Source organism: Mustelus asterias, chromosome 10, assembly GCF_964213995.1.
Source record: "Mustelus asterias chromosome 10, sMusAst1.hap1.1, whole genome shotgun sequence".
In the NCBI taxonomy this organism is placed as follows: domain Eukaryota; kingdom Metazoa; phylum Chordata; class Chondrichthyes; order Carcharhiniformes; family Triakidae; genus Mustelus; species Mustelus asterias.
In genome coordinates this window covers 83,155,600-83,167,970 of record NC_135810.1, presented here as the reverse complement: position 1 = coordinate 83,167,970, position 12,371 = coordinate 83,155,600, and the positions used below count along the sequence as shown (strand labels likewise).

At 38.2% G+C, this 12,371-nt stretch overlaps 1 protein-coding gene across 3 annotated transcripts in view; it reads right to left on the bottom strand.

Moving 5' to 3' along the window:
* Positions 1 to 12,371, bottom strand: part of atm (ATM serine/threonine kinase) — a 135,885-nt gene that overhangs the window by 97,199 nt on the left and 26,315 nt on the right. For 2 of the 3 annotated variants that reach the window (XM_078222057.1, XM_078222058.1), the window contains exons 12-21: positions 11,057 to 11,155; positions 9,782 to 10,013; positions 8,018 to 8,143; positions 6,530 to 6,655; positions 5,625 to 5,714; positions 3,520 to 3,685; positions 2,679 to 2,878; positions 1,431 to 1,513; positions 515 to 661; positions 279 to 354 (exon numbers count right to left, since the gene is read on the bottom strand). The exons of the other annotated variant lie outside the window; for it this stretch is intronic. In XM_078222057.1, coding sequence (XP_078078183.1) covers positions 279 to 354; positions 515 to 661; positions 1,431 to 1,513; positions 2,679 to 2,878; positions 3,520 to 3,685; positions 5,625 to 5,714; positions 6,530 to 6,655; positions 8,018 to 8,143; positions 9,782 to 10,013; positions 11,057 to 11,155 — 1,345 coding nt within the window. The remainder of the gene's footprint in view (positions 1 to 278; positions 355 to 514; positions 662 to 1,430; positions 1,514 to 2,678; positions 2,879 to 3,519; positions 3,686 to 5,624; positions 5,715 to 6,529; positions 6,656 to 8,017; positions 8,144 to 9,781; positions 10,014 to 11,056; positions 11,156 to 12,371) is intronic. 3 annotated transcript variants of the gene reach the window in all.

The following is a 12,371-nucleotide window of genomic DNA, read 5'->3' as shown; positions in this document are numbered from 1 at the left end:
TTGATCCAAGATATGTCGACGATCTCCAGAGCAAGGTTGTTGACGTTGATGGAAGGTGGAGTCTCTACATCCTGGCCATATATGCACATACACCCAGCCACGTAAAACTAATAGAGTTATATAAAAATCTCAAAACTTGAACTACAGAGAGACGACTGGATGAGTAGGAGGTCCTGTATATAGTGGTAGTTGCGGTTGTGGCACTGAAATATCTAAACAATTGCTAAATCTTGTTAATGTGTTACCCGAATATCAGAATATACATTTAATTGACTCACCTCAAGTAATGCTTTCATGCATCTTACTAAAGCAGCTCTCACTTGTGCATTACATTTTCCTTCCTTGCTTAGGTGCCTATTACAGATAAACATACGCATTGATATATACACACACATTTACTTCCATAAATCTCAAAACTACACACTGAGGGAGAATTTTTAGACTTTGCTTTCAGTAAAAAAACATAGCCTGAAAAGGTCTTGTGGAAAGGGTGGGGCCAAGAAAGTACACATACCAGAATGCTCCAATTGTCTTCAGTAGTTTCCCCTGGACATCTGTCATTTCATCAGAGTCAATTCCTTGTACGGTTAGTAATGGGAGAATGTGCATCAGGATCACTGAGCAAACCTCTTGATCACAACGATACATGGAACACAAGTCCCTGCACAGATCAGAGGCTGCAATTATAAAATGTTTAAACTTACAAATCAGTAAATATCAAATCCCTGTTAAGTGACTGCTAAAATTACACTTCAAAGCTGTTGATAATCTAACTGTACAGGAGTTTGCGTAATTCTGCATCAATTTGAGAGATAAAACAACTTGAAAATGCAAGTTAAAGAGTACATAAATAATATGACCTATGCTTTGGAATGCTGATAGTCTGCTTTAACTAACATTTTCACTGACAGTTTCAAATCGTTTCGGGACAATTTCTATCAGGGAATAATTAAATTTTTGTGAGATTCTCAGAAATCAAATGTGCAATAAGATTCCAACCAGGTGGTACAAAATCCATTATTAATCCCAAAAAAAGGAATTCTTACACTTAAATGAACTTCAACTATTTAATCTAGCCCACTTATTTTTCCGATTATCACCGAGTCCTTAAGAAATATTTACGTTGACTTTTTTCGTGGAAATTGGAACTTTTACAGTTAACTAGTCAACTGGTTCATTTTGTTAAGATGCTTGTTCTGACACTGAATATTTTTACAACATTTTTTGTACTCATCAGTAGGTTAGTGCTGGATAATGCAATTTTGTGCATCTCAGCCACTCTGTATCTGCATCAAATAATCCCTTGTGCAAAGTTTTGTCTGCAAGGAAGGTATTTTGGGATCTTGGTTACAGGGGTTCCATGGTTTCCCACCCAAGTTCCTGATTGCTATCCACATAAACTCCCTGCAGGGGAACCAAATACTGCTTACAAGAGCGGCTTCACAAGTATGGAGAAATCATCTGATGGAAGAGCACATTCTTCTGATGGGAGCTCTTTCAACAGGATCAAGTTCTGTGGGATCAGACACAAACAAATCAGCACCACTTAAATGCAAAATTAATGACAAGTTTGTAAAACTGCACACATTTATCATATATATATCTCATTTATCTAATGTGAGGCACATGGAATAAGGTACAAGGGCCTCTGTTTACAACCAGGTGTGACACGGCTAATCTCTGCCATGCAAGTTGTTTCAGGGAAGTGGCTGCTAACAACAATTTGTGGAAATTTGCTCTGCACAAAGGGGTTGGCACTTTATCCCACAGAACTGCACCTGATAATTAATTCTACAAGATGCTTCGGGACATCAAAAGCCATGCCACAGCCGAATTGATCTTTTCTTTCTTTATGGATAGTTGCCCACAGTGCAAACTAAAGTAGATGAATGGCTTTTGCTTATTACACATTCTCTCACCAGTGAAGAATCTTAAGAGGAGAACACTTGATTGGATAGCTGGGTGCAAAAGCTGTAGAATTACTTCCGAGAAATGTGATAAACTGGCTGAGGTGAAAAATACTGTTTTAGTGAAGTGGTTGCTAACCACAATTTTAACACGTCAATTTTTTAAAATCTCAATTCCATCTAATGCAGTCAATTAAACATTGAGCGCGCTATGCATGCAATGTGTTTATTTTTCGGCACCATTTCAAACCCAGTGCTTGTACATTAGCACAGATTTCTGTAGCTTTTTCCAAGGCGAGAAATTTTGATTCTATTGAAGTCTTTAGTGAAAGAATAACTAGAAACCCTGTATTTAAAGAAGTGTCGTTGCAATAAAAATACTATTTTGGCCAGGTATGTTTTCCTGGTCTCTGCAATGGAGCACACAGGGATCCATGGGACGCATGGAGGACTAGATTCTGATTACTAATAAATTTGAAAAAAAAGGGCAAGAAAGATTTGAGAACCACTGTTTTACACTCTTGGGTGCACTGTTAATGTCCTGCAGGAGCACGAACGCACACGCACGCCCACTTGCACACGCACATACACACTCTGCTCCCACCTCCATGTCCATAAAATATTTCACAGTTGGAGCATTATCCTAATTTTCTTAGAAAGGGAAGGGGCAACATGGGACACGAATCATCAAAGGAAGACTCATCAAATTAGTTTCGAAATCTCCATATTTCAACTACATAAACAAAGGTTATTATGTAAAGTGATACCCACCATGTGCAAGTGTAGAGATTTTGAAATGCTATGATCTGTCTCGTCAATCAACATCAACAGTTTTCTTCTAATATCACTAGACCTGAAAGAAAGCACATGCATCTGTCCTGCTGCGGTGCAACAGCAGAGGAATCGGAGAGTGTCGAGGAGGAGAAAATCGTGCTTTGTCAAATTCTCTTCAGCTAAAATGCTCTTTGCTCCTGAAAGAAGTTTGAAAGCTAATGAATACATACGCAACATAATGACACTACTTGGGTAAATCAACAGAAATTAAATAAATATACTGCTAGAAGTAGGCCTATAATATGCAGCCAAAAGAAAGTTTGTTTAGAAGCACAACTGCAACCTCAGGTAATTATTTTTCTGCCTTCATTTATTTTATAATTGTGGTATCAAATCCCTACATTTCCCTCCATCCCCTCTCTATATAGTTCTTGTGGTCACACAAATTTTTGCAAGCCAATGGTTTTATAGACATTGGTTACCCTCTTATACCTCACCCATATGGTCACGCACCATATCTGATCCTACCAAGGAGGCTATTAAAAAAAAATCACAGAAAATGTAATTTTTTAGTCCAATATTATTTTCACAAACTTCCACACAGCATCCATAAATACATACTATCAGTTGCAACTCTTTACTGTTTCTTGGCCTTATTAACGGAAGGATGCTGAGATGCACTGTAATATTCCCATTCATGATTAACTTAATGCAGCACAAAACACACGTCAAACCCACAAACTCTTGATTTCTTGTGGTTAAGGTCCACTCTGCCTTAAACTGACCAACTGGGGAACCAGCTGGGCAATGCTTAGTATCTATACCATAAATATCTTACCTGTTCCAACCGATGAGTCGCTGCTGTCACCATAATCACCTACTTCAAGGGTTTCGTCATTATCGTCAAAGAAATCCCCAGATCCACTTCCTTGTACTTCCCTGAAACCATCTTGAATATCATCTCTTGCTTCACAAGCCTCATGTGATTTTCCACTGTGGGCTGCCTGAAAGTTAGGGATGAGCGATGAACACGTATTATCCTTTCTTTAATCCAACCTTCAGTGCAAATCATTAATGGTGTAAAACACCTTAAGAGGAAGGGAATTTTTTCAAAATGGAGTGCTCATTGCTCAGAACAAATTAAAGAAATGCCTTGCTGCAGTGGGGACTACCCATATATAGCAATGGGTGCATTAATTGGCAGCCATAACGACAGGAAAAACCGTGCAGTCATTTTTGGAACACTGCATCCCCCAAAAGCTACAAAGATATAGAAAGAACAAAATCCTTTTCCAGAATAAAAACAGAAACTGCTGGATAAACTCAGCAGGCCTGGCAGCATCTGTGGAGAGAAGCAGAGTTAACATTTTGGATTTAAATTATTCTTCTACAGAACCTCTTCCAGTTTATTTTGCTAGGCTGAACTATGCGGCCAAAGAAAATGTCTGCCTCTGTCAGTGACCACTGGTTGATGTTGTCAGAGATGCCTGCAAGAATATCTTTTCGACAATGAACCTTTACATGTAACATAAACCTCTTTTTTTGTCTTCAAATTCTGACAAACCCGATGTGCCATTTCAAATTTTAGTTTAATGGGTTTTGTGTCTCTGGAGGTGATACAGTCACTTGATTTATTTTACTACAATGATGCAACAGTTCTGTGATAAATGCCAGCTGTAAATGATTTGTAAAATATAATCTGAGGGTTAGAATGCTGTAATGGATTTAAATACACAAACCAAACTGCTGATGGATTTTGGTTAACCAAGATATAATCCTAGGCACTCATCATTTCAAACCTTGAAACGGGATAAGTAGCCCATGAGCAGGCCAGGTTGTCTACGACCCAGGGCCAGAAGACAGCTGTTAATAATGAAAATATTAGCATAGATGACAATACAATCAAGTGGAAATGCAGTTTCTTTCAAACAACAGAGGCCAGGACAAAGAGACCTCACACGTGGTAAAAGTCAGGTAAGCAAAGGGCAAGCAGATTTATTCAATATTGTCTAAAACAGATTGATTCTCATCAGATTTTAGTGCCAAGATATCCAAAAGACAAAATTAATCTCTATTTCAAACCAAATTGGAATTGACTTAGACAATTGCAGAGTTTTTTAAAAAAAGGACAAGAACAGAAAATGCTGGAAAACCTCAGCAGGTCTGACAGCATCTGTGGAGAGAGAACAGAGCCAACGTTTCGAGTCTGGGTGACCCTTTGTCTATTCTTTCTCCACAAATGCTGTCAGGCCTGCTGAACTTTTCCAGCATTTTCTGTTTTTGTTTTAGGTTCCAGCATCCACAGTATTTTGCCTTTATCATATCGGGACGATGTGTATTTGTGGCTCAGTGAAGTTGCCAGAAGTAAATCAAGTTTGTAGAATAGAGATAGCAATTATTGTTTTTAAGCAGCCACTGTCGCCAGAAATGGTCAAGCAATTCCCTACGTACGATTCGAAGAGGAGAAAAACCACCACCCGTTTAACCTGATGCATATCTCTACGTTTGACTCACTGCAGCAATTGTAAGGGCTTGGGGGCTTGCAGTATGTTAAAATACGTTGCTGCCTCCCCATAACAAGTTTGAGAGGACCCAAAACTTGCTAAAATATCTTGGAGTCATTAACCTCCTCAAGCTCTAAACTCCTCTTAAAATTCCTCTTAGAATGTGGTGCATGAGAAAGTTCCAATTTGTCATAAAACATACCGTGCTTACTGTAAAAGGGAAATATATTAATTAAAAAACATTTGGGATGGAATATAATTTTCATCATGGTTGTGTTATTTGCAATTGTCACATTGATATGTGCAATGTGGTTTACATAATTGCACTGCTTGCAAACAGCAATTTAGAATAAATTAAATCCAGGTTCTACAAGTAGCAACATATCTAGGAACTCCAACCTGCCTATCAACTGCTGGAAATTTTCAGTTAATCTCTTACCAGTTGTTTGCAAATCTGCACAAGATCATTCATAAATCTCGCTGGGAATAATTGAAGGAAGAGAACAGGTGAGCTCCTCTTTGCCCAATGCTGCAAAAATTATAGAAAACATTGTTTAATTCCAGGGGACATGAATTATTACGAATCATCCTTGAGTACTTAAGAATGACTTTGTAAGGAACTTTGTGAGGTCACCAGAGTATGACAGAGTACATATTGGTAAAACTAAAAATACAAAGAGGTAGTCAGCTACAGATTAAATAATGGGATATATTCTAATGCTATTATTTACATTCTCAGTTTAAACAGAAAAAAAATACATAAAACTGCCATAGCAAATTAATTGTTGTTTTAGGACAACCAAAAAAAAATCAAATCAGTGAAATAAAAGACAGAAGTCTATTTATCTTTTAATGTATTTCAGAAACAACACAAAGTGCTTCATCTAAAATGAATTACTTTAGAGTGGAGTGATTTCTGTTATGTAGATAGAAATGGTTGCTAATCTAACACAACATGATCCTATAATGTTGGTTGAGGGAAGAACATTGGCAAGAACACCAAGGGAATTTCTTGTTCTTCTCCAAGTAGCGGAATGGGATAATTCATATCCATCTGAACCATAGGACCAGGTAAACAGTGCCCTGGTTCAAGTCTCATCTGACGGATGGCATTTCCAAATGTGTAGCATCCCTTTAATGGAGTATCAGCCTAGCTCATCCCACCAAATCCTAGCATGGAATTTGAATTTAAGATTTCTGACTCAGGCAAAAGGGTGCTAACAATCAGAATTATGTTCAAAGTGAAATTAAATAGATAAAACATAATGGTGTCAGTTTAATGAAGTTTAATGAATTATTTAGTATAATGTAATTGTAGACATTTAACTGAAGTGAGTTAAATACCTTAGTGTGAGAATGCAGACATTTTGTGCATACAGTAACCATGGTTTTCAGGGAACTAAGTTTCAACTCTTCATTAAGTTTGTTTTTGGCTGTAGAAATGTATTCACCGGCATCCAGTATAAGAGACTAAGAAGGAAAGGAAATTAATAATCACAACTTAAATCACAAAAATATATCTTTGGAGTAGGAATTTCTCAAGTAGCAAATACACTATGAGAATGATTTTACACGCCTGTGTTGCAGCTGTCCTGAACAGAAGCCGTACACCCCAAGTGCACCAAGCTTGTTCAGACTAATGGGTGTTTTGCTCTCCTGTCTCAACGTACCAGCATGGCCTATATAGGCTTGCCCCTCATAGAGCTTGCGCTGGCATGAAGGATGAATGTAGAGCACAGGATTGCAGATACACTCCTAGTCACCAGCCTCAGAGGCCCCAGGATCTGCTGTGTAAATGTTAGACATTTTCAAAAACCTATCCTTGTAACATAAGTAAGATAATTTGTCTTGCACATGCACACTTCTTCAATCCCCGCAAAGACAAACTGAGCAAATACTTGCTGCTGCAAAACTTGATACAAATCGTGAAGCTGGTTAATTTCAGTGAGTGAATATATAGGTCAACATTTATATACCAATCACACTTAGCTCAATGAGCACAATGTACTGCATGTAATGATATAAAATAATGTGCCACACATTGTTATAAAAGGAAGCAATCTTAGTTAACTTAAACAAGACGAGAACTAATTTTAGTTCAATAGTATTAGAACAAGGTTCCCCTGTAATGACAATCATACAGCACAAAATATGGCTATCAGCATGATTCTCTCATTCTCGTTTCATTTTTTTGGCAGCTTAAGTTTAATAGAACTGAATTAACAGTGAGAAACAAACTGTAGTAATAACTAAGTTAGGCAACAGAAATAGAATTCACAGTTGTGAGCATTACAAAAATAAATCTACCAATAGCTACAATTATTTTCCCCAAAGTTAATAAAATTTGGGAAAAAGAATACATTTTTGGGTAAATTTTGAATTCATCTAGGAGGGATGGCAGTACAAATATAACTTAGGGTGATTAACATCAAACTGTGTTTCCATAGTGGGGAAGAAGGTCTGAGAAAGAAATAAAATTTGGAAAAAAGAGGGAACAGAGAGAAAATAAGGGAAAACAGGAAGACAGATGTACATAAACACATAGTGAGATCTTCCATCCATCCATACGAAACTGAACCAGATTCTGGTGCTATAAATTTAATGACTTCACTACCTACTCATCCCAAAATTAGTCTAGTGGTTTTAACATTTTCCTTAAAAAAAAACTAATGGTGAAATTTTGCTCCTGGATTTTTATCAAAATCATTTTGTTGGGCTTGAACTCAATTTTTAAAGAAATTACATTACAGCGACCAAACTTTCACGTGATGAGCCTTGTGTGTTCTTCAGATTCTAGATCAATAACTTAGGAGCCTGAACTCAGTAATATACCTTTGCCTTCTGAAACAGGACAGATGTACATGCCTCATCCTCACTGGTGACACCAATATCACAAAAGCACCGGAGTACACCAATAATGAGGTCTGCGCAGCGAACCTGGCATTCTGGTGGAACCATCTGAAAACAATATGCAGAATACAGGCATCAAATGTAGCGTGGAACCTTTCACGGTAGATTAACATGGTAGAAAGATCCAATTTATCAAATCCTTTATTCAATCCTGATAGATTATTTTTGCTTGGATTGCACAAACTAACTCAATGATAAATATTCTCTAATGAGCTAGTTTTATTGTTGAACATATTCATTCATTTATCTGTAATCTGCCCAAAGGCAGATCCTTGGCTCACTTCACTGCTCATCTCCTTGGCAGTTTTTGTCAGTGTCGGTGCCTTCCGCTCTCAGGGTCAGGGCGATGAACCTGGTCCGAAGTCAACCTCAGCCAAAACAAGAATCAAACCCACACTGTTGGCATTATACTGAACCACACATTAACCGTTTAGCCAACTGAGCACACTGGCTCCCCTCCTTAACATATTAAACAGGGTCAATTCACTGCTGCCACAATTCACCCTTAATCAACAATAATTTAAAAATCCAAGTTTGAATATTGTATTTTTCCTCTTTCAAACCTTTCCCTTCTCAGCTTCTGTTCATTCGATCTGCTAAACTAAAGTAGTTTTACAGGCAGTGGAAGCTATTCATATCTTTCCTAAGTGGCTGTTCTTCATTTTGCTGAGTCAGCTTGGCTCAGTATCGGTTAACTGAGGTTAATTACAGTACTTGATGTGATCTAACGTTGACTGGGTCTTTTCTTTAAAGTGGAGGATTTTGTTACTGTGGGAACAAATTTTTCCAAACTGTTTACCATTGGGTTCATATCTTGACTAAGATGCAAATATCAACAAAGAGAAAATATCTTCCTTCCCTAACATGTCATCAATAAATGTCAGCCATGGCTCAATTGTAACACCGACTTGAGTTAGAAAGTTGTGGGTCCATGTTTAGGACTGAGGTAAGGAGAAATTTCTGCACCCAGAGGGTGGTGAATCTGTGGAATTCACTACCACAGAAAATAGTTGAGGCCAAAACATTCAGTGATTTCAAGAAGGAATTAGATATAGCTTTTGGGGCTATAGGGATCAAGAGATATAGGGGCAGGATCAGGGTATTGAATTTGATGATCAGCAATTACCATAATGAATGGTACAATAGGCTCAAAGGGCTGAATGGCCTACTCCAACTATTTTCTATGCATGTTTCTACGTCTCGTTCTTGGACCCTATTAAGCACATAATCTGGCTGCCACATCAGTGAATTACTGAGGGACTACAGCACACTCAAAAGTGCTATTTTATAAATGAGACGAAGAGCTGTCTGCTCTTTCAGGTACAGGTAAAATATCTCATGACTATTTGATAAAGAACAGATGAATTCTGTTTGTTTACAGGCCATCACTTATCCCTCAACCAACACTGTTAACGCAGATTATGTGGTCATTTACTTTATTCCTACTTGAGAAAATTGCTGCCTGCAAATTGGCTGCCCAGTTTCTCCACAACTGTGGTGAAACATCAGAAGTATTTTATTGGCTCTGAAGAGCATTGGGTTGTTCTAAGATCATGGAAATAGACTACATAAATTCAAGGTTGTCCCCTTCCTCTTCTTTCACATTAGGTGCTTCAAGTCCAAATGGAAGGTTTGGGAAGAATATCTCCAGCACCAAAGTTACATTATATTACTGCATGCACTTACCTCCGCAGAATGCAGACATTCCACCAATGCTGATAGATATTCCTCTAGCTTGTTTTTCAAAGCATGTTTGACACTTATTCTTGATGCCACAGGTTCCTTTCTTTTAACTGATACTACAGTGCTACTGTAGTTTGGAGTTTCATCAAATGTTGTCTGCAGGAAAAGGTGTTCGGCTTCTGTAAAGACAGTGCCACTTTTGTCCCCTTCAGCCAGGCTCTCTCCTGTTAGTGCACTTGGACAAGACAGAAACATTATCGCTGTTTATTAAAGTGTGCGCAATGCTAAGATTAAAATTATTGAAACTTTATGAGAGATATTAGTCTTCACTGACATGGCTATTGAATCCAGTAGGGTTGTCCCGCTGAAGAACTTAGGCAACATTTTCTTCCCTATCTCATTCCCCTTCTTTCCACTCTCATTACCACAGGTGCACTGTTTTGCAGATTCTGTGATTTATTTTCCTAAACAGATTTATTTCTGCATTGGAATATGGACATCTCCAAAACAATGTACACACTCTTTTCTCTCTCCTTATTTGAAGCGGTTTCCTTATTTTGTGCTACTGATACCTCACACAAGTCGTCATTCTCCACATATTTTAAGCCCAGGCACTGAATGGGAGAATCACAGCTGAACTAGATCCTGTTCTCAGGCAGATACACGTACTGGAACTCTCCGTGAGCTGGAGATTTACCCTATGAAGTTTAGCTGGCCCAGGCTACTCTGGCAAGCATTTTGTGTTCCTGAATGATTCACAGAACTTGTTAGCATTTATTTTGTTTGATGTACTTTAGAAAGCCTAGGCTTTCTTTCTCACAAGGGAAAAAGGCATTAGTCTCTCAATCTCCTTTCTGACATCACTACACACTTCATCACCCTTGTGGCAAATCCAATCCCACTATTATTAACTTTAACAAGAAATCGAAATTTCATATATTCTATTCATAGCTGAAATGGGAATTAGCCTACATCCATTTAATGCTTCCTTCTTCCCCTCAGCATGAAGCTATTGTGGCACAGCACATGCAATCAATATTAGCTGGTGATGCCAAGCCATTTTAAAATCAATTCTTATTTCAGTTTATTAACAGAGATCAAGGATCTTTCACTCACATAAGTGTACATCTGCAGTACATTAAATTGTTCTGAACTCAAGAAATAGCTTGGAATACAAGCTGTTGCATTATAAAATTCATAGGTGAGGCAGGATTACAATTGGAATAGACACTTCAGCTCCTTAAAATGGTCCTATCCGTATAACATTTATTCAGTTACCTATCTGACGAAGGCGTGTGAAAGAAATCCACTCCTGCTCGACAGTCCTTCAGCGTCAAAACCACCAAAATTTGAGAAACAAGCTGATTTTGAAAATCTCTATTAAAAAAATGTATAGTGAGATAAACAATATTTAGCACTGACAATCAAGGAATAGTGTATGAACAAAAGGCTGTACATGTTGGAAATCTGAAATAAAACAAAAAATACTGGTACACATTGTAAGTCAGGCAGTATCTGTGGAGAGAGGAAGAGTTAATATTTCAGATCAATAACCTTTTCATCAGATCTCATGTACATTAATTTACTAGCCTGACATTCAGAACAAACCAGAAAACCAGTTGTGAGCTATTTCTACTTAGACATTCCCTTAAAGCTCACTATGACATTGTCATTATTTTGCAGTTCCCTTATTCAGTTCATACTGTCACAATTCTTTCCCATAAATTGCAAATTTGAAACCAGTGGTTCAGTGCCAGAAACACGAGTAACACAAGCTGCCATTCCAAACACTAGGAATTGAGACAGAATCAGGCAACACTGAAAGAGGCCATTCGGCCCATCGTGTCTGTACCAGCACTTTGACAAGCTATCCAGTTAGCCCCATTCGGCTGCTCTTTCCACAAATCCCTACAAATGTATCCACTTCCAATATATCCAATCCCTCTTCGAAAGTTACCATTACAAAAGGAGTCAAATAAGATCACAACATAAACTGCCTCAGAAAAAGCTCCATTGTTAGAGCATGATTAACATGGTTAACTAACAGAAAACAAAGAGTGGGGGTAAATGGGTGTTTTTCTGGTTGGCGATCAGTGACTAGCAGTGTGCCTCAGGGATCAGTGTTGGGGCCGCAATTGTTTACGATTTACATAGATGATCTGGAGTTGGGGACCAAGTGTAGTGTGTCAAAATTCACAGATGACACTAAGATGGGTGGCAGAGGGCACTGAAAGTCTGCAAAGGGATATAGATAGTCTAAGTGAGTGGGCGAGGGTCTGGCAGATGGAGTACAATGTTGGTAAATGTGAGGTCATCCATTTTGGTAGGAATAACAGCAAAATGGACTATTATGTAAATCGTAAAAAATTGCAGCATGCTGCTGTGCAGAGGGACCTGGGTGTCCTTGTGCAGGAATCTCAAAGAGTTGGTTTGCAGGTGCAGCAGGTAATTAAGGCGGCAAATGGAATTTTATCCTTTATTGCTAGAGGGATGGAGTTTAAAAACAGCGAGGTTATGTTGCAGCTGTATACGGTGCTGGTGAGGCCACACCTGGAGTACTGTGTATAGTTTTGGTCTCCTTACTTGAGAAAGG